At 40.4% G+C, this 23465-nt stretch overlaps 1 protein-coding gene across 1 annotated transcript in view; it reads right to left on the bottom strand.

Annotated features, from left to right (window-relative positions):
- The window catches only part of LOC118969541 (WASH complex subunit 2-like), a 79784-nt gene that overhangs the window by 19942 nt on the left and 36377 nt on the right, over positions 1–23465 (bottom strand). The window contains 11 exon segments of the mRNA XM_073241163.1: positions 2768–2938; positions 4280–4325; positions 4327–4430; positions 8357–8459; positions 12835–12989; positions 14731–14865; positions 16456–16557; positions 20028–20114; positions 21151–21179; positions 21182–21274; positions 23000–23173. Coding sequence (XP_073097264.1) covers positions 2768–2938; positions 4280–4325; positions 4327–4430; positions 8357–8459; positions 12835–12989; positions 14731–14865; positions 16456–16557; positions 20028–20114; positions 21151–21179; positions 21182–21274; positions 23000–23173 — 1199 coding nt within the window.

A 23465-nucleotide genomic window follows, 5' to 3' on the forward strand; every position in this document is an offset into this window, starting at 1 on the left:
TCACTCTAATACCAAAACCTGGCAAAAACAACACAAAAAAAGAAAATTACAGACCAATATCCCTGATGAACGTAGATGCAAAAAGACTCAACAAAATATTAGCAAACCGAGTTCAAAAATACATCAAGAGGATCATATACCATGACCAAGCGGGATTCATCTTAGGGATGCAAGGATGGTACACCATTCGAAAATCCATCAACATCATCCACCACATCAAGAAAAAGAAGGACAAAAACCACATGATCATCGCCATAGATGCTGAAAAAGCATTCTACAAAATTCAACATCCATTCATGATAAAAACTCTCAACAAAATGGGCATAGAGGGCAAGTACCTCAACATAATAAAGGCCATATATGATAAACCCACAGCCAACATCAGACTTAACAGCAAGAAGCTGAAAGCTTTTCACCTAAGATTGAGAACAAGACAGGGATACTCACTCTCCCCACTGCTACTCAACATAGTACTGGAGGTCTTAACCATGGCAACCAGACAAAATAGAGAAATACGAGGCATCCAGACTGTTAAACAAAAAGTCAAACTATCACTATTTGCAGATGACATCATATTGTATATAAAAAAACCCTAAAGACTCCACTCCAAAACTACTAGAATATCTGAATTCAGCAAAGTTGCAGGATACAAAATTAATACAGAGAAATCTGTGGCTTTCCTATATAGTAACGATGAACCAGCAGAAAGAGAAATCAGGAAAAGAATTCCATTCACAATTCATCAAAAAGAAAAAAAAAAAACCTAGGAATAAACCTAACCAAGGAAGTGAAAGACCTATACCCTGAAAACTACAAGACACTCTTAAGAGAAATGAAAGAAGACAGTAACAAATGGAAGCTCATCCCATGCTCTTGGCTAATAAAAATTAATATTGTCAAATGGTCATTGTGCCTAAAGTGATCTACAGATTCAATGCAATTCCTATCAAAATAACAACAGCATACTTTAAAGAACTGGGAACAAATAGTTCTAAAATTTATATGGAACCATAAAAGACCCCGAATAGTCAAAGTAATCCTGAAAAGGAAGAACAAAGCAGGAGGGATCTTGTTTCCCAACTTCAAACTCTATTACAAAGCCACAGTAATCAAGACAATTTGGTACTGGCACAAGAATAGACCCACAGACCAGTGGAATGGAGTAGAGACTCCAGACATTAACCCAAACATATATGGTCAATTAATATATGATAAAGGAGCCATGGACATACAATGGGGGAAGTGACAGCCTCTTCAACAGTTGGTGTTCGCAAAACGGGACAGCTACATGTAAGAGAATGAAACTGGATCATTGTCTAACCCCATACACAAAAGTAAATTCGAAATGGATCAAAGACCTGAGTGTAAGTCATGAAACCATAAAACTCTTAGAAAAAAACATAGGCAAAAATCTCATGGACATAAACATGAGCAACTTCTTTATGAACATATCTCCCTGGGCAACAGAAACAAAAGCAAAAATGAACAAGTGGGCCTGTATCAAGCTGAAAGAAAACCTTCTGTACAGCAAAGGACACCATCAACAGAACAAAAAGGCATCCTACAATATGGGAGAATATATTCATTAATGACAGATCCAATAAAGTGTTGACATCCAAAATATATAAAGAGCTCACAGACCTCAACAAACAAAAAGCAAATAATCCAATTAAAAAATAGACACAGGAGCTGAAGAGACAGTTCTCCAAAGAAGAAATTCAGATGGCCAACAGACACATGAAAAGATGCTCCACATCGCTAATCATCAGAGAAATGCAAATTAAAACCACAATGAGATTATCACTTCACACCACTAAGGATTGCCACTATCCAAAAGACAAACAACAAGAAAGTTGGTGAGGGTGTGGAGACAGGGGATCCCTCCTCCACTGCTGGTGGGAATGTAAATTAGTTCAACCATTGTGGAAAGCAGTACAGAGGTTCCACAAAAAACTAAAAATAGAAATACCATTTGACCCAGGAATTCCATTCCAAGAATTTACCCTAAGAATGCAGCAGTCCAGCAGTCCAGTGTGAAAAAGACATATGCACCCCTATGTTTATTGCAGCACTATTTACAATAGCCAAGAAATGGATGCAACCTAAGTGTCCATAATTAGATGAATGGATAAAGAAGATGTGGTACATATACAGAATGGAATATTATTCAGCCATAAGAAGAAAACAAATCTTACAATTTGCAACAACATGATTGGAGCTAGAGGGTATTATGCTCAGTGAAATAAGCCAGGCGGAGAAAGACAAGTACCAAATGATTTCACTCATATGTGGAGTATAAGAACAAAGAAAAACACTGAAGGAACAAAACGGCAGCAGAATCTCAGAACCCAAGAATGGACTAACAGTTACCAAAGGGATGGGGACTGGGAGGATGGGTGGTAAGACAGGGATAAGGGGGGAAAAAAAGGGGGCATTAGTATTAGCAGACATAATGTAGGAGAGGGCACAGAGAGGTTGTGCAACACAGAGAAGACAAGTACTGATTCTATAGCATCTTACTACGCTGATGGACAGTGACTGTAATGGGGTATGTGGCCGAGACTTCACGATGTGGGGAGTCTAGTAAACATAATGTTCCTAATGTAACTGTAGATTAATGATACCAAAAAAAAAGTCTACAAGTGTTGATGAGGATGTAGAGAAATTGGAAGCTTCAATTCTCGAGCAACTCACACGACAGAACTAACATCATGAAATGAGATTCTTTTATCCTTTCAAAACTTGAACTGTACTACTTTTTGCTCACCTTTCCTACTGTCTTTGGCACTTGGATGCTGCTCTGATCCTCTGTTTTATCCTCTTCCTCATCATACAAGCTAAGAACAGTTTTGGTTCTATTTTTGGTTGCTTTGTCCAATGGGGAAGATGAAGAAAGTAAATCAGAATGCTTGGCTGGAAGAGAGAGTCAACGTCCTTCCTGGAAATGGAAATAATAAGGAAAATATTAAGTATCACCTGGAAATACAAATTCTATTGTGGGGCCTCCCAAACTCCTCATTAATTCAGTAACTGCCACATTTGCATGTTTCGGGGCCCTACAGCTAATCACATCTGCTCCCAGGTAACAAAACCCTGAGCTAGTTCTTCATTGGCTGCTCCAATAAAGAGTCCTGCACAGATAATTCATAGACAAAAGTAATTTTTCCAAACAGTTTAAAGCCATGGGTCCCTCCTTCCTACCATTATATATATATACAAACACTGATACACACAGGTTGCTCAAGAACTGTAAATTCTAAGTCATAAAGACAACACAAATGCCAGTCATTAGGAGAGGATCATGTATTTCCTAGTATTTAACTAATACATGAGTCTCTAAGAGAAACCTAATTGACAAAATCAGACACTTAAATTTTAAAAGGCTTACACTGTATCAATTATACAAAATCACATAAAATGTGTACACTCAATGATAAGAATCTTTGAAATAATCTAAAATGCAGCATTTATTCATTCCACAAGTATACCACATTTCAGGTAAGATGCCACTGATTTAAGAACCACTATTACTATATGAACCACCAAGGTCAAAAACAACAACCTCAATTAACATGCCACTGATTGCAAGAGGTGTATCCTACTTTCAGAGTGGTTAAACTGTGGGAAAAACATGCTTCTTTGAAGAAATATAATTTTTAAGGTGCCTACTATGTGCAAAGTAATATGACAAGTAGTACAGATACAATGGTCAACAAAACAAACCTGGCCCCCATCTTCACGGTGCTTATACTCAAGCAGAGAGATGGTAGCACAGGAGAGCACCTGGAAAGTGTGGACTGGGTTATGACTGGGGTAAGCCAGGGGCTTCTGGACACAGAAAAGGTCTTCATGCAAACTTGGGGAAGACAATGTCACACAATAATAAAATACAGTGTTTCTATCACTGCAGCCCCATGGAGTCAGAAAAAGCAGACATGCCAAGAAAAAACACCATGGCAAATAAGATGAGGAAGATCCTAGGGAGAGAAAGGAACAGACACAAAGGGACAATAATGTAAAATGGGAAAACAACACATCACTGTGTGCACAAGCACACCTAGAGAGGTAACTGAAAGGCAGGAGCAACGTTGAAGGCTTCCCTGAATGGGGAGGATCACATGTTTTCTTCTTTATACTTTGTACTGTTTTCAAATCTCTCAAAAAAAATAAGTCATTTATTTTCTGTGGTAGAAAATGTAAGGTGTGTGTACGTGTGGGTTTTACAAGAACAAATGAGAGACAAACCTATCAGAATATACAAGAAAAATAAAAACTTGACCTTTTCTGACTCCTCCACCTGAGTTGTCCCAAGCTCTGATGATTCCAGCAGACTCAACCTTCTTACCCACAGGTTTCACTCCAAACTGTGCCTCCTTCTCTTCTTCCTTGCTAAATAGCAAAGGTTGTACCTCAGGAATGGTCTCTTTTTTCTACCAAAAGAAGAGTAAATGACAACATCAAAATCAAAAAAAGTGTGTCTAGCAGGACAATGCGTAACACACGCCGAAACCACAGCTCTGTTTAGGGCATCTGCTAAGTATGGTTGTGGGAAAGAGAGGAGAGCATAGTGAAAGGGCACAAACAGAAAGCAGTAGGCATTACAACCTCCAATGCACAGACACAGCACCTCAGTTTCTGCCACACCGTCTGCTCCCGTCTCCTTGTGCCTGCTGACTGCACGACGCTGCCACTGCCTGGATCCTTACTTCTGCCACCCAACTACTGGTCTCTCCTCTCTGCTTCCCTCCTCTTACATTTCAGTTACATGACCACCATCCAGAGCTCTTGCTAAAATAAAACACCCATCCAATTACTTTATTTCCCACCCCAAACCTGCATTTTTGTAATAAGTTAAGTATTGAACATGACAATCAACTGACACCTCATTTTATCCCTCTAGTCACCTGCACCCCATCAGTTCTCACCTATTCCTTACATGTAAACTCTCACACGTCCACACTTGTTTCTCCCTCTGTAGAAGCAAATCCTCCTCATCTTTTAAGCAAGGCTCAGCTTAGCCCATCCTGCCACCCATAAAGGTTTCCTGTTGTCAGTAAGAATCCATTTACTTCATTGATAAGAATGCTATTGATATCTCTACCTAGCCCTTACATTACTCTCCCCCTAATTTACATGAATAGCTATCATACAGCTTTTTATCCATCCATTTGGAAGGATCATACAGTGCATTTCCACAGCCAGTCATGGTGTTTTATACCAGGGTAGGTATTTTGACACAGGTTTTTGAGCGCTTTGCACATCTCTCATCTCTTTCTTACCTGGGAGCTAGGGATTTCAGAGATTAGGAAACTGAGGTCACTAACTTACCTAGAGTTATTGGCATCCTTGGGGCAAGCGACTTATCAAAAATTCTTGAGGAAAAAAAAACTAACTCCATCATACTAACTAGACTATAATATGTAAGGAAGTAAGCTTAATGCAATACTCATCAGGTTATCAAGACATTCAGGAAGTAGAACAGGATAAAGAGATTTTTTGTTATTGTTAGGAAAAGGTCCTTAAAATGCATGCTCATTTAAACTTGAAATAAAAGACTGGAAACCCACAAAAGAATTTCAGAAGAGGTATGGCAAACTGAAGTGATTGAAGGAAAAAATTTCTGTGCAATGTGCTGGACTCACTGAAAACTACATATAATTTCAATGCAAGCTGATAGGGAGAAAAATGAGATTAAGTATGGAGAAACATAACCTTTCATATAACCATAGTCCTTAAATCAAGGAATATGCTGCCCAAACTGTTGATTTTAAACCTTCCTAAAGATAAACTGACTCATCTTCTTCATAAAATTAATTTTATTGATAGGCTTCAAACTGAGTCAAATTTAATTTACTTTGAAATATCCTAGGATCTCTAAAGAAAAAATATCTTATCTGCTAATGGTGATTCTGTCTCACAAATGGTAAAAATAAAGTGTGCAGGTGGTTTAGCTACCTAAGAGGCGTATCTTTGACCTTTTGTCTTATTTAACAATTATAGTTAAACAGGTTGAAAGAAGTTTTACATTTCCAGAACTTTCAAAATTCATTAGATTATTGCTCATTTATCCAGGGTAGAAGTTATTTTTATGATTTACAAAGAAAATCAGATCTCTCAACTTTTAACCATTCAGCCACTAGATGTCTTCTTTAGGGAGACTGAAGGGTAGGGTTATGAGCACCTCAGAAGCAGGAGCAGGGAGCTCCAGAGCCCAGGGAAGGCAGTGCTCCCCCAATGCTGAAAGCTTCTGGAGTAAGCTGTGCAATTCCAAATGTGGTGAGGAAAGAGTGCTTAAATCATGGACCTGCACGTGCTTCATCCAGGAAGCTTCACAGGACAGGTTAACATTTCTACCATGTCTCAAAGTATGAAGAATGTTTCTATATAAGAGACAATAACCCTCCTCTGGAGTATTCTGGGATAGGATGAGTCACCTAGAATATATGCAAATGAGGCTAGAAAAGAGGTGTCCAGGTTGGAAGAGATTACAGATGGCACAGTAGGCTCAGATAAGGCATTTTGCCAAGAGGACAATGGGACTGGATCTCTGAGACAAGAATGAGGGCAATGGTCAGGAGAGCAGATGGAGGGAAGGAGCATTCACAGAGAGACCAGATAAGAAAGCACCTCACCAGTCAAGGCTAAAGATGACAAAGCAACAGGGATGGGAGGAAACAGCCTTAACTGGCAAGAAACAATGACGATTCCTCCATCAAAGGAGAAATAGCCACATGTGTCCTAGTGGTTATATTGCAGAATACTATATAGTGGTAAAAAAGGGCAAGGTGAGGCTTATGGGAATGATAAACATGCTGTGGGACAAAAACTAATGCATAAAAATGTAGACATGATCATATTTAAACAACGCAAAACACATGTGGATGCCTAGAAACAGGCCTGGAGGGACTGGCAATGCCTCACTACCAGTGATTACATCTTGGAACGAGTATGGAGTGGGACTCTGGGTTCTTTATGCATTTGCTAAACCTTTCTTAAGAAGACATCTGTGTATTACACTGTAATTTAAAATAAGCTTTAAACAGAAAATATTTAGGAGGTATAGAAAAACCAAGTATCAGCCTCTACAAACAGGAAGTTCCAGGTTCTTTTATTGCCATGTGCCTATTTCACTGTACACAAGGAGAAGCCAGGTCCCTAGGGCCACACAGGTTTCAGGAATGTGGTCAACCATCACCACAGTGGGAGGGGGAAAGTCTTCATCAAGTGTCGGGGTAGGAGCTGCCATTTTGGATTCTGTGGCTGTTCCAACACGGGAAGTTTCCCTGGAGGCTCATACCTCCTGCTCTGTCTTGCAGGGCTTTCTGCCCTCACGCATGCCAAACTGGAGTGGTCTCAAGTTGGGTTGGAAGGCCGTCACAGCAGGCTGTGAGCTGGCTTGACTCTTGGCCTTTTAGGCTAATCCAGCACAGGTAAAGAGGTCTCCATGGGGCCTAGCCTAGAAAGTTCACTGTTAGCAACTGCCAGTCGGTAATAAAAAAGTGCTTGGCCTCACTCTTCTATGTGCACATACTTCAGGAGTGTGCTGGGGAGGGATTAATGACAGGCCAAAAGCAGGCTTCCAGTGTGTCTACGTTCCAGACAAGCATTACGTTAATGACTCCTTCCTCTCATTCTCTAATACTCCTTTTTCACATAAAATGAGATTGGCTATGTTTTAGCTTAGGTAACTGTGGTAGTGATGCCATTTAGACAAAATCACTGGAAGGACACTTAGATTAACTACTTCTTTTCTTATCATATATTTTAATTTTTAAAAAAACTTTAACTGTGGTAAAAAACATATAATAGAAATTTTTCCATCTTAACCATTTGAGCATATAGTTCAGTGGTGTTAATAATAATCGCACTGTTGTGCAATCATCTCCAGAATTACCTTGCAAAACTGAAACTCTTCACATCAAACAGCTCCCCATTTCCCCCTGCTGCTACCCTGGCAACCACCATTCTACTTTCTGTCTCTGAATTTGACTGCTCCAGGTACTTCACGTAAGTGGAAACATATAGTATTTGCCTTTTTGTGCTGGCTTATGTCATTCAGTATAATGTGCTCAAGGTTGATCCATGTGGTAGCACGTGTCAGAATTGCCTTCCATTGGTACTCTGCCCCCCGAAGACTATACCCGACACTGAATGGGTTACAGACACAGAGGAGTGCTTTTTTTCCAGGCTTCTGTATGTGTGCTTCATCTGTAAAATACCACTAACCAGAAGCTATCTTTCTAAAACTAGGAAAACAAGTTTTCCAAGGTCAGGTTTTAGGAGCTGATTCAGGGAGTATCACTATTCTGTAACACCACCTCAAGGATGTTTCCTGGGCCTAAGAGGTTAAGAATACCTTTGTTGCAGGAGGAACAGATGCAGGAGGAGAGCCAAACAGAGAACTTCCACTATCGGGATCCTCTTTGAAGAGCAGTGATACTCTCTGAGTCCTCTTTTGGCTACACAAACAGATGAAAGACCAAATTAAAGGCAAATGGGATTTTTAAAAAAATACAATATTCTTTCTAGGTCACACCTCTATGAACCCACCTGCCACCAACATGCCCAAGCTATCAGCTGACCTTATACAACTGAAAGCAAGCAAGAAAAACCTTTGAAGTAGGTGCGATTTGTGCCTAGCAAGTCATCAGCCTCTGTCCCCCACCCTTATGTAGAAGAGCTAAGGCCCTCCTCAACCTGGCCCTTGTTAGTTATTTCTGACTCGGTGTGGGTGCACTAGCTGTTCGCTTTCAGAGGCACACGACACTGCTAGCACTCTGTCTCACCACTTCCTAGGGCACAGGAAGAAACAGAGAACATGAGTGCCTATTTCCAAAGTGGTCAGAAGGCAGCTGTCAAAAGATCACAGGGCCAGGGCCTGCTTCGGGCTGTGACCTGATACCTCCTTGGCCACCTAATCCTGTCTTTCTAAGCATCCCCATCCTTTCCCTTCAAACCCCAAATCCACCCCTTTACATCCCCAACAGACAAACCTCTCAGAGCTGGAAAAGCAGAACTCATTTCCCTGTTCATCACATCACTACGCACCCAGCTCCTACCCCATGTTGGGCAACCAGAGCCGAAATGCGGTCACAGGTCTCCTCACCACCTTCCTCTAGCCTGTCTTCACCTACCTCCTTACCTGGGATTCTGGCAGGCCCCTACACACAAGGTGCTCAGTAAATGCCAGAACAACTATTCATCAGTACATCATCAGGAACAGAAATAATATGAAAGTGAAAAAACACAGGGAGGCTTAGCACTGGACTGGTTTTTACTATATGATAAAGAATAATACAACTAACATACTAGGGAATTACCAAAGTAATGAAAACTTCAAAATCAGTTTTTGCTAGGAAAAAAGCATAGTAATAGTAAGTCACTTCAGTGAATTTTTTACCATATCCATCTACTTCTATTAGAACAAAATTATAATTAACAAGGCAAAATCTATATAACTTGTTAGTTTGATACTGATGTCTACATCTTAAAAAAACAAAAAAACTAAGGATCAACCAAACAGTTGAGTGCACTTACACTGGACACATACACTAAAGGACAGTTACAAACTAAATCTGCACCTTGAAGAAGTTATTAAAGCAAAGAGCCAATTTGCAACGGCACAGTAAGATGCTACCTAGTATGCCTTTAAGGACATATACCAATACAGAGTTACACAAATTATAACCAAAATATCCGACTACTAGGTGATGAATGATCACAAAGTATTAATGACTATATCAGATGCCTGAAGAGTGCCGAACACCTCATAAAGCAGCTATAGCAGAAAAATCTTACTCATTATCTTCTGAACAAGAATTTCTAAACAAACTAACCAACCAAAACCCCCGAGAACAACCCACAAGACATCTGGTGACTGATTCTGAAGGTAAGCTACTAGAGAAGAGCTAGTTAGCTCTCTGGACAAGGTTACATAAAAGACTACAATCCTTACACTCGGCCTCATTCCCCAACTCTCAGCTACTGCTGGCTAAATGGGGGCTTCCCGTGGAGACCTGTCCTCAGGAAAACATGTGCTTGTTCAGTGAGCTACGGTATTTCTCATTATAAGTAACAGGTTAAGTATTTTGATTTATTTAAAAGGTACAGAGAAAATGATCATAGAGTCTATGGATCTAAACCAGGCACTTTTGAGAGTGAAAGGGAAAGTTATTAATAATCATCCTGAAATGAAAGGAACAAAGCAGGGCTGCCAGGCAAGCCAGGGCATTTGAATGCCTTGCTAAGATAATATTTCACAACTTCATTAGGGTCACAAAGCTTCTTTCTTTTTTTAGAATGGTTGTGAGATATAATTTACATACCATAAATCTTACACTTTTATAAAAGTGTACAATTCACTGATTTTTAGTATATTCAGAGTTGAGCATCTATCACCATAATCTAAGTTCACAGTATTTCCAACAACCCAAAATGAAACCCTACTTGTTAACATTCACTCCCAATTCTCCTTTCCCCTCAGCCTCAGGCAAACACTAATTTACTTTCTGTGGCTATGGATTTATCTGTTCTGGACATTATATACCAATGGACTCATACATGTGGTCTTCTGTGACTGGCTTCTTTCAGTTAACACAGTTCATTAATATTGTGGCATGTCTCAATATCTTGTTCCTTCTCATTGTATGGGCAGAATACATTTTGTTTATTGTTTCATCAGTTGATGGACTTTTCAGTTACTATGTACAATGCTGTGATGAACATTCATGTGTAAGTTTTTGTGTGGACAGATTTTCATTTCTCTTGACCGTATACCTAAAAATGAAGTTAAGTCCTTTGGTAGCTCCAGGTTCAACTTTCTAAGGAACCACTGTTTCCCAAAGTGGCTGCACCATTGTACATTCAGTGTCTGTAAAAGCAATTTTAGAGAGTCTGATGAAAGCAATGAATTATTTCCTCAGAAAAATGCCCATACACAAAACTTATAGACAACTTTAAAACCAACTGGAAATGGAATAAATCGGGAGCAGAGAAAGCATTAATGAAAGCTAAGTATTGGGTGTAGCTGGTATTGGAACCTCCAAGTGAGACGTTTCCAGATCTCTAAACTAGTGACCACGTGTGCGTGGTAGGGGGCAAAGGGAGACAGGGCACATATGTAACGTAACTTCTACACAACCTAGAAAATGCTCAAGTGCAACATGGCCAGAGATGAGGGGCATATACAGAGGGAATTATTTTTGCTCTAAACTTTCACTTTTTCTTCTCTCTCTCACCTGTCTTTTAGGTCAAGAAAGGATTCTTATAAGAGAAGGCTTAAACTGAGTCTTGAAGGAAGATGGTCAGGTAAGAAGGAAGAAGGGCATGTCTCAGGGGAGAGAGTGCAAGAAAAATAAAGGAATGAAATGTTATTTCCTCTGAGTCATGATGATAAATGGTAACATGTTAAGTGACTGAAATTTAACAGCTATGCTAAGCATTTCCCATTTTTTGGATTTCATTTAATCCTCTCAATGATCCTATGTGAGAGGTACTATTATTATTTTTGTTTAACTGATGAGAAAACTCAGGCCCAGAGAACTTTGGTAACTTGCCCAAGGTTATTGTTATTCAGAAAGGAACTGGCAGGGCCAGAATTTATCAGGTACTGGAATTCCAGAGCCTATATTCTTCTTCTTTTTTTTTTTTTTTTTAAGGAGAGCAAGGTACCAGCTTTTATTTAGAGATAAAGTGAGAGGAAAGAGCTTCCAGCTCACACCAGGAGGGGACAAGAGAGCCCCCCAGAGCCTATATTCTTAACCAGAGGCAAAATATATACCCAAGGGTAAAGCCACCAGCACCTAAAAGAAATGGTGACATTTCAAATGATTACAATATTTAGAGATAGAAATATGAGGTACTTTTGAATCTATCAAATCAAAATTAAGGCTTAATCGCACCAACCCACAGGATTTATATGTCCCATCAATTACCTCTTTATGGTACTATCATTCAGTTGAATTCCACAGTAATCATTTAAAGCTCTTGAGGAAAAAGTATGTATTTGCAAGGTTATTATTCGGAATGTACAGCTAATCTGGCAGCATGTTACACCACCAATCACAGCCTGTGCTCAGACTACACATCCTGCTGGCTTCAGGCCAAGTGTTAATGTGAATCAGCTAACACTTACCAGCAACTGGTGGGATAAACACAGCACTGTAGAAAACCATTCTCCTAACAGGATGTGTATCAATGCTGAGGGTATTTCTGTTCAAATGACAAACTTACATACCCTCAACCACACTTTGCATTCTTTAGGATTTCCCAGAGGAAAAACAAATAAAAGACAACAAATTGCACTAAATCTCTAACAAACTAAGAAAGATGGTATTTTAGGGTTAAAGAGAAAAAAGTTAGGAAGAAGAAATTGTGTAAGGACCCATCAACAAAAAACAATGCCCAGTATTGGGGAAGGATACCTTACAAGTGAAAATCAACATATTTATTTTTATGACTACTGGGTAATGAGTGATTATCATGTCACCCCAAGCAACTGCACCTTGTGAATCAAATACATCTGACACTTGGACAATATGGCACTTAGGGGCATGTCATCTGTCCCACAGCTGAAAATCCACACATAACCTTTAACTCCCCCCAAACTTAACTACTAACAGCCTACTGTTGACCAAGTCTCACAGACAACACAAACACTCAATTAACACATATTTTGTATTATTATATGTATTATATACTGTAGTGTTACAATAATATCTAAGTGGACCCACTGCAGTTCAAACCTGTGTTGTTCATGGGTCAACTGTACCTTTATACTTATTATCACAGACACTGAAACACTTATTAAATCACTTCTTTCCATGACTAGCTCACCTGTTCTTAGCAATAACAAACAGGTCATCTTCATCATGGTCCTCAAACAGGCTGGTCTTTTTCACAGCCTTGGCCTCCTGGACCTGGGTGGTCCCAGAGTCCCGAAGTTCTCCTTTAGACCTATTATAAGGTGAATCAGTAATATTCCACTGGTCCTTAAAATATAAAATGTATGTTAAAATCCAGTAGTAATTTAGACTGAGGAACCAGGGAAGTAAAATAATTCATCATTAAACAAAACTGTATTTAAACTAAGCATTAAATTAAGTACATTACTCTTGAAGAAAGCTGACGTCCAGGACTTTTCTTTGAAGTCAAATCTAGACAGCTGGGTTCTCTAGCCTCAAAGACATTCTCTTACTTTTCTCCTCCACTGCCTGCCACAATGTTTCCCCCATCTACGGTTCTGTTGTGTGTTAGGACAAGGGAAGTTATCTACTTTAGGGGTTGAAAATTAATTTTAGAGGGGAATGAGAAGGAACAGTGTTGAAAAAAAACTAACACTTGGAGGAAAGTGATATTTTAATTTAAAAACCTCAATGCAAGTTGGAAAAAAATGTGTAAAAAGCTCATGTAAACAAGACACAGTGAAGCTGCTAGTGACCTTTTTTAACCACAAGTCTGAATCTGGCCTTTATAAAGCATTTGAGGGAAACCCCACCTGGCTATGCTCACCCCTTCATATCAAGTAACTCTTGAGCGCTTGCCAAGTGGTCCTTTGGTCTCTAGAGGCTAGGGCTTCAGAAATCAAAGTGGGGTACACAGGAAACACCATTGGTTATGTAGAATCTCAGATTTCACCCCGACTTTCTGAATCAGAACCTGCATTTGTAACAGGATGCCCAGGTGATTTCTCCACACTTTTTGGTTTGGGATATGTTTCTCTAGAACAGTGACACTCAACAGTGACTACATGCTAGACTCTCTGACAGAGCTTTAAGAAATTCCAGTGATAGACAATACCCAAATTAAACAATTCGTAATCTCCACTGATGGAATCCAGTATCACTACTCTTTAAAGTTCTACAGGTGATTCCAATGGGCAGCCAAGGTTGAGAGTCACTGATCAAGACCCTGGGTTACCTTCACTTGGCCAGTACTGTTGCTCCTGGCTTTGGCAAATGTTTTTACTTTCCCGGAACCACAGTAATACTACGGTAGGAAAATGTCCTATCATGACGACAGGCCTTTACTACAGGGAGAATAAACAACTAACAACAATGCTAAGAATAAAAAAAAGGAAAATCCATGATAAAGTCATACATTTGAGTAGAAAAAACAAATTACGTTGTATAATTTAAAGTTACTTTCCATAAAAAACATTAACATGCCTCTGGTTTATCTATCTACATCATACCCTCATAATTTGCCTATGATATTAAAATGAGGAGGAGTAATTATAATAATGAAGATTTTTAATGCTTACAGTTTTTAATATAATGTATGAAGTCTTTTTCTGTATAGCTCAATCTGAACAGCAGATAAATTATATTTACTACTGGCTCTGCTTATATGTATGTAGATACAGCAAATGGATCAAGACTCACAAAAAAGGAGTTCAACTTGCAAAAGCATACACCTACATCTAGCTATAGTTCTTAACTAAACACAGTGATCATTTAACAAGTTAAAATAAGGCCTAACTCATTTGATTAGCATATATTACAATTTCAGGGACATATTTTATTCCTAACCATTTTGAAAAGATTAATCTTTTAAGTTAGTATATTAAGTACCTTTCTACAAAAAAACAAGTCCTGTGAACATACAAGTCTTTGGTGACTGAACTTCACTAGATATAAAAAAAGATAGAAAAAGAAAATGTTTGGATAGCTTTAACTCCTAAATCCCATCAAACTATCTCTTCCTCTTTTCTAGGAGAAACTTTCAACCCACCTCCTCATCATCACTGCTGAAAAATAAGGCAGATGCTTTTTTTCTAGAGGGCTCAGAGGATTTTGATTTCTCTTGACTCTGAGTTAGTAGAGATGATGTCTGTTTCTTACCAGCTGTAGTCCCAAAAAGATTATCCTAAAAAACAAATGGCAAAATGTTCATACACTTAAAACTTCATACACATGAAACTAAGGGTCTAAGACAGTCTCTCAGATCAGATTGTTTTAAGTTTCTAGTCAGGTACAGAATACACGTAACATCTCTTGCAGGGGGCAGGGGGAGTATCACAAAATTCTTATAAATCCCACTTCTCTCATGTATAATCCCATAACAATAGTCTACAGTCTTCTAACTGTATACTCTATCCACAGAAGGTAAACAGATACCTTAGAACTCAAAGGTAGAACACTTGTGGGGGAGGGATGGTAATGTGGGAGACCGGCTCAAAGAAATGGGAGGAAGCCTGGTCCCACCCAGACCTGCTGGGGCGGGCCCTCTAGACTCTGTAGGGAGGACCTGCAGCCTACGTGGGCAGCAGAGCCCCACAGGCCCCTGCAGCAGACAGCAACTTGCACCATTCTTTCTATGAATTAGAAACTGGAGCAACAGACAGAAGAAGAGAAATAAAGAGCTTTCTCTAATCCCTTACATGTATTTAAAATAAAGACCCACACCTGGAACAGAAGAAAGGCATGACTGTGTTTCTGGTTAATTTTAAAGAGACAATATAAACTGATGAAGTAGTTTACTAAATAACATCACTAGCCTACTAAAGAGCTGCTTCTAATAGGTTCAATGGCATTTGTCAATAATTGTATAGTCAAGCACTCCAAAAGTACCTTTTAAGGTACTTTCATTAAGGTAATGGAACCAAAATCATCACAGGGCCTGAGCCCAAGTTAGAGAAACACTCTTTAACAATATCCTAGGTGAGTAGTCATGAAATGTAAAGATTCAAAAAAAGGCAGGCTTTAAGAAGAGTGTGGGAAGGTAGGAAAGGCCATGAGAAAATGAAGTGGCATCCAATGAGGATACTAATGATAGGAGCTAACATTTACTCTGCATCTACTAGTGCCAGGCTCTGTGCCCAAAACACTGTACATCAGCTGTTTAAGCTGTCACAAAATCCTATATATTACTACACCATATGAGATTCAGAAAAGTGAAGTTGCTTGTCCAAGGTCCCTAAATTCCAAGTGGAAGAGCTGGGATATGCACACAGGGGTCTGACGCAAAGCCCATGAGCTAAGCGACTGCACAACGCTGCACGGAGGGAAGGTCTGTTTTGTCTTCTTCCTGATTTCTTTCCCCCACTTTGCTCTCATTCACGGTGGAAAGAAAAGCAAGGTGAGATATAACCTTCTCCACTCCACTCCCACTTTACCAAGACATTCTTGTATCACTGGGTTTAAGAGAATTATAAAGTATTCTTTTTATCCTCTTAAAGGCAGATTTCAAAAATGATATCTGGGTCAAGAATTTAATGTCCTGCCCACTGCACAGTCAACAGAACCACTGCACAGTCAACAGAACCTAAGAAGAGTCACTTAAGTTAAAGAACTTAAGAAATAAACCCAAGATATTTTTGTTATATAAGCCTCGGACAGCGTGCCTGCTTCTCTATCACCTTGCCCTACTGAGTGAGCCTCTGGCTATAAAGCTACATCAGCAGTGGTTTTCTATTTATCAGAAACTTGATGATCTTCTGTTGCAGTAACAGTTTACCTCTTCATTTTCATCATCGAAAAACGAGGCTGACATTGGGGGTTTGCTGGGCAGGAGAGATGCATCTTTTGGCTTACTCACATTTTGAGAAGAAAACAAATCCTGTTGGGTCAAGATTAAAGTTCTCAGTTAGCAAGATGTATTGGTTTTTAGAGTACCAGTCAGATATGAAACTAAAGACTATGACATAATGGCCAGGTCTAGGTCCCTGTCAAAGAGGGATGCTGGTAGGTTCAAGCTTAGGTCCTTTACTTTCCCTAATAAAACTCTTCCCTTTTTAAAATAAAATTAAAAAAAGAGAGAAGCTGGCTGAGACAGACCTTGAGGACCATGCTTCCGGCTGTATGCAACAGAAATACTTCTGTATGAGAAGGGAGAGACCCACATGAACTCCAGAGGGTCTCACTGGGACTCAGAGTTTTCTACATTCCCACTTGGATGGCTTAAGGTGGAGGAAATTTTCCAGTCAATCTCCTATCAGACTAAAAAGAATGAGAATGACTTCCTTTTCTTTGTCTACAAAGATATTAAATTCAGTAACAGAAATAGAGGCTACATTCCCAAAATACTGGATGTTACAACTCTGTTTTACTAACACTCCTCTGTCCTTTTATGAGAGTATGCTATTTCTTACAAACCAAAAAAAATTTTTATTTTAAAATATTTGATATTTTTGCTTGAACTATAGCTAGGAGATGTTGCAAAGTAGAGAAAGACCTGGTAGACTGATTTTTCAAAATGCTATAAAGAATCAACCTATAAAGCAAAGAAAGATCTGCAAATTTAGCTCCATGAATCAGAAACAAAAATAGGACTATTCCCTCCAGAAGAAAAACTTAAATACACAAGAGCCAGACAATTAACTAGGATAAGAACATAATTTATAAGTCTTCTTTGGAAAATATTTCTTACTATGGATTCAGTCTACTCTTTAAATACAGACCTAATGAATTCATTAATTGAAAAGAGCTCCTTTCAGCCCAGTGGTTTTTTGCCTGGGCCTCGTGGAGTTTCATGGGCCTGTTCAGGTGTAAGAGGTCACACGGGCGGACTCCAGGCTTCTCATGCTTCTCCTGCATTTTACACATTGGCAAGAGTTCACTTAGGAAAAGGGTTCTACTGCTTTAAAAAGTGAATGAATGAATGAATGAATGAATAATAAACAAAACAAATTTAACCTCATGGTTTTGGACCTTTGACATTAGTCTTCTTTGGTGTAATAAAAAAAGGCTTTTCCATTACCTCAAACAAGTTTCCAAAATTATTTCACAGAGCAAGTTTTAGCTCCACACTTGAGATACAGAGGCAGGAGTACAAAAAAATAAAATCAACCCTTGTCTAAAGTTTTCTCTCCTAGACTGCATTGTTTTACTTCTTCTTGACCAAGTACTCTAACAGCATAAAAAAAAAACAATCTATGATAATACTCATGGGAGAAAGCCTTTGGTGATGGTATTAAAACCTGTCTGCAAATTCTTTTACACTCTACCCATGATGAGGTGAAGTCTGTGCTGCCTGCCCTTGGACCATGGCAGGCCTTTTGTGATGGCTGTGACCACAGAGTGTGGCAGCAATGATAACGCTCACTTCCGAGGCTGGGTTACAGAAAGCAATACAGCTTCCGTGCAGCTAATGTGGGAATCTTACTTTGAAGCCCTGGGCCACCACGTGAGAATACAGCTTTCCCGAAGCTGCCATGCTGGGAGACCACAGAGAGACAAACTGGGTGCCCCAAGAGTCCCAGCTGTTTGAGTCTTTCCTATGCAGGCACCAGACATGTGGATGAGACGACTCAGCCTGGCCACCTCCAGACTGGAACGTATGAGAGACCCTAAGTAAAAAACTGCTTAGCTGAGCCCTTCTAGAACCATAAAAGGTAGTAAAACTTACTGTTTTTTTTAAGCCTATAAGTTCTGGTGTATTATTTCACAGTAATAACTAGCTGAAAGACCTTTTAAGTCTGAAATTGGTGCATGTTTGTTTGTTTTAATATAGTTGAATACTACTTGATGACTTACCAGGTGCCAAGCACCAGTCTAGATGTAACATCTTGCCCTCACAGAGCTTATTCTAGCCGAGGCAATGAACAAGTACGGCGACAATGAGCATGCTGAAATGACGTGTCATGTGGCAGTACATAATGTGGCGAACAATAAAGCAGAAGAATGGGCTAAGCAGTGCGCCGCGGTGTGTGCTGGCAGGCTTGCTATCATGCAAAGGGTCATCGGGGGAAGCCTCATAGTGTGGGGGCCCGGCCGAGGCTGAGCCCCACTCTAGCTGGACAACGCCCTAAAGATGGCGCCTGCTTCCTGCTCACCACCCTTTCCCCTCTTCCCTGTTGGGGATTGGCCCAGCAGACTTCCGTACCCGTGCACAGCTCGTGCTGCCCGCTTAGAGTGACGCGTGACACCTATCCGCTTAAAGGACACGCATGATACTGTCCCGGATTGGTTGGGTGACTGAATATAAGGGAGCCCGCCGGTAGGGAGAGGAGCTTCCCAACAACTGCTGTAACCACCGTGAGAGATTAGACAATAAAGCCTAGAGAAGAATCAAGACCTTGGGCGTGTTGCTTCGGTCCCTGAAGGGTCGCGACATCATAGGGCAGTGGAAAAATGTGAAGTAGCAAGCCATCCAGATTCTGCTAAGTGTATTTCCAGAGGGAGGGATAGGAGGAGAGGGGCAAAGACCCCAAAGTGCAGGTGTGTTTAATGATGAGGAAGTGAGAGTGTGGGTTAAGACCAGAGTCTGAGGTCCCAGTTTGCAGTGCTCACGTGTCACGAGTTTGCCTTAAGTGGACTTTTTAATTCCTATCTTCTGTACACTGGCTGTAATAAAAAAATAAGCCTCAAAAAGCTTTATTTACATCAATGGCAATCACTCTGCTTCCGAAGAGCTGTGTGTTCATCCTGGCTGTTAGTGCAATGTAACCAGAAAGCTTAACCCAGAGTTCACGGCTTCTTGAAATTACAGGTAAACTTCTGCCACGTCCACATATCTTTCTGTGCATGGGACTTATTATTGCCCACTACCTTCTCAGATAGGGCTTCAAACCCCTAAAAACCTAGCTGAAAATTATCTCCAAAGGGATGTGGGCCTGTGGGAGTCAGACAAGGCAGTGACACTTTTGGAAACCGGTACTGTTCCACTGGAAGGGTACTTCAGGCAGATGCCAGCCCACAAACCAACACTGGTTACAAGAGAAAAGGCTATGCTGAAATATATGTCACTAAACCTGCTATTTAGTGCTACTGAAAAAGGAAGTAGTGTGCTGATTTCCATTCTGATACAAGCACCTCACTGCACTGTGGGTCAACAAACAGCCTTAAATTTGAACATCCTGAGCAGAATGTTTTCCTCCTAGGACATAAACTGGATTCAAACCCAACAGTGAGAAGTACTGCATACATAATGATTTCTAAAGGCCAGGTGTTCAAGACATTATTTTCAAAGAAGGAACTAAAGTCTTTAATAAAGTCTTGCATCTCTACTGACAAAATCCTGATTCAGAAATAGTTTCTAATGTCGTATCAAAGGACTAATTCCCAGAACTAAGAAAAAAAATTCCTTACATCAGAGTCCTCCTCATCTGAAAATAAGCCTTTTTGAGTCTCTGTTTCTGATGAGAGCTTGAGATTTTTGCTGGAAGATATGGCAATCTTTGAAGGAAAAAAAAAAAGAGAGTTAAACAAGACACCTGAAAACAAGGGTACATTCAATCATTCATTTAGAAAATGTAGGCAGTCTCTGCTAGGATAAGGCACCAGGCCATGCACCAGGGCAAAGGAGATACTATGGACATGTATCAAGTTTGTATAAAGAATAATACAAAAGGACAAGTATCATAAGAAAGAATTTAAAGATTGGTATATAGGAAAGAGAGAAGAAATAGTTCATTAGGACAGAAAAGGCCTGGACTTGGGAGATGGTACAAGCAAGAACATCCTCAGCAGGGGAAGCTGTGTGTGAGAAGAGAAAACTAAGGTAAAGCAGGGGGTGGGTACATCAGGTGGATAAGAAAGTTGGAGAGACCGCCCACCTGACACACAAATGGCCAAAAATGGGACACACGTGACTGAAGTCAGCAAGGGTGGACAGCCCTAGGATCCTGCCAGGGTGTGAGTGTTGAGAGCTAGGTGGCTGGCAGCGAGAAGGTCAGGGTATCATGGACAGGACAGGACACAAGATTTGCTTTAGAAAGATCAAGCTGTGCAGGGCAGCAAGGGAAGGGAGAGCAGCCAGAAGAGCTTAAAGACAAAGGCAGACACATCCCACTGGCCAAATCCAGGGCATTTAGCACAGAAAAAAGATGATGACACTCATGGACTCTAGAATGTTGGCTGAATGGAAAACCCATGATCCTATTCCTACAGTGATATTAAAAGAGTGGTAGAGGAGGAGGAGAATGCCAGCCTATAAACGTGAAGAAATGAAAGAATTAAAAAAGCATTCTTTTGCACCCCCCAAACATGGTCAGACAAATGCTATCAATGGAGGGGAAAACCAATGAGCAAGCAAAATACAACTACTGAGCCTGAGTGGTAGTTCTGTGGGCGCTCACTGTAGTTTTCTTTCAATTTTCTGTGTTTGAACATTATACACACAAAAGGAAACAATACTTCCCTCTGAGTTCCAAATGAATTAACAAGATGCCCCAAATAAATACTCCTGTGTTTAGTCTTCCCACACACTTACCCTTTTTTTTGCTCTTGCTTGGTGTTCACCTGATTCACAGTGGCTTCTGGCAAAGCCGCTGCTTTTTCTTTGAACAGATATCCTTCCTCATCATCAAAGATATTGGCAATGGATGTGACTTTGTCTTTAGAAAGACACGCCAGCATAAAATTACATGAAGGTCAAAAATGCCTCCACAAAAATCCAAACAAAAAACTCTTCTCAAACAATAAACAGAAAAGTGTGTTATTTTGTGACAAGCTTGAAAAATATTATGTGAAACTAAACTGGAATTTTTCAAAGACCACAACAGCAGCTCAAATGAAACACGGGACAGACTGCTTAATCATCTGGCTCCCATGCCATCCTTACGAGTAGCTTGGACTGGCTTAAAAGGCAAAGAGACACCTGTAAGAGAAAAATACCATTTGAGAGTAACAGCTCTAGGACTCTGAGACGTGAGGGTTGTCCAGTTTTTTTTAAAGTCAAACTGTACAAAAGGCACATAAAAGCAAATTCTGAAAACACCCCTGTAGCTCTACCTGCCCATCCAAACATGGTGGCCATCAGGGAAAGTTTGGTATACATGCTTTTAACTTACCCAAAGGATATACTAATGTATTAACTTTAGTTATTTATAAGTAAGGCTATAAATGGTAAGATAATTTGCATTCTCCACTTAATGCACATGGGGAATGTTCCCATGCCAAAATTATAGGCTTCATCCTTTGTAATAGCTTCACAGAATTTCAGAGTGGAGGGACCACAGTTTACCTTCTGATGAAATACTGGGCAGTTCCCAACCTTTAACTACCATAGCACTGTTGCACCAAGTGAGGAGTGTGGCACTGAAACGAGGACAAGGACTCATTAAAGTTCCACGAGAGGAACAACTGTCAACTTATTTGTGATTCCTAATCAGTTCTCAATGATATCCACTAAATGAAAAGCTCCAGGCCAAGAGATGCACTATTGCCTTTATTTACTATCATCTCATCTTGTCGGCCTATATCTATCTGCCTCTATTATGTCTGTGCTTATACTCTTTCTAAAATAATGAGGTATTATTTCCCTCATGTTTGCTTCTGTCCTTCCTTCCCACGCCTGCCTCTCAGTGCATCCTGTTCCATCTCGTCCAAATTTTCTCAGGTTGCTGGAAATCCTGTGCACATTAGTGGTCTACCTTTTTCAGGGAAAAGCACCCAATGGACCCAAGCCTTACTCTTCCAAGTGCCATCCACAGAGCAGCAATCTCTGCCCACCAGGGAACTCGTCAGAACATAGAATTCCCAGTACCAACCCACACCCACTGAATCTGAATTTTGCCAAGAGTCCTGGGAGAGTCACCCGCACATGAAAGAACAGCTGGTTTAGAGGAGTGACTTTTATGAACACACTGACTTAACCGTGAGAAGAGAGGAGAGTGCCACAGGGACCAAGGGGCTGGAAACCTTGTCATATTAAGAAAAGGTCAAGGTTACCTGGGCTTTCTGTTCTGGCACAGAGAACAGCTAGCATGTGACATTCTGCTCATATATTTTACTAAGGGCTGCCAGAACAAAGTGTGATGAACACTTTCCTGTAATTCCAAAGGTCAGAACTAGAAACTTTGAGCAGCAGACATTACAAGGGAACAGATTTCAGCTCTCTAAAAGAAAGAATCCTAGTGATTGGTTTCCAAAGCAAAAAAGATTGGCTCATAAAACAGAGACCTCCAAGGCACTGTAATTATTTAGGTGGAGATGAGACTGCTCTGAGCCAGGAGGGGTTCTGCACTGCACAAGGTACAGAACCAGAGGAGCGTTCTGTCCTCTTTAGGTTGACATTCTTCTTCTGGCTACATTCCCAAAAAAGAGGCAGGAGCAGGTACCTGTCATGGAAGACTTGCTAGATGATGCCGCAAAAAAGGTGTCGTCATCATCAGTGTCATCGAAGAGGCCAGTGGGAGCTGCGAGGTACGGGCTTTGCCCTGCGGTAGGCTGCTCGTGCTTCTGGGGTTCCTTCAGTGACGGAGCAGAGGTGGCACCAAACACATCGGTGTCCCCTGTGGGTGGAGAGAAAGGACAGTCACAAATGTGAGCCAGTGTGGGTGGGCCTCCTGACTTTACAGAAAAAAAAACCAGTATCACCCACCAAGAATTTTGTTTTGGTTCATCCATAAAACCATTAAAACAACCCAATAGCCCCTATCCTTCTATGCTACAGAATCACCTGGTCAGTGGAACACTAAAAAGTCCAAGGCCACTGGTTTCTAAGAGAATATGAACTAATGCCAGTAAACAAGCTCTTTCTGTAGGCTGTCAGATGCCCTTGGAAGCTCCTCATGCTCTCAAGCC

This window comes from Manis javanica, chromosome 7 (assembly GCF_040802235.1).
Source record: "Manis javanica isolate MJ-LG chromosome 7, MJ_LKY, whole genome shotgun sequence".
In the NCBI taxonomy this organism is placed as follows: Eukaryota; Metazoa; Chordata; class Mammalia; order Pholidota; family Manidae; genus Manis; species Manis javanica.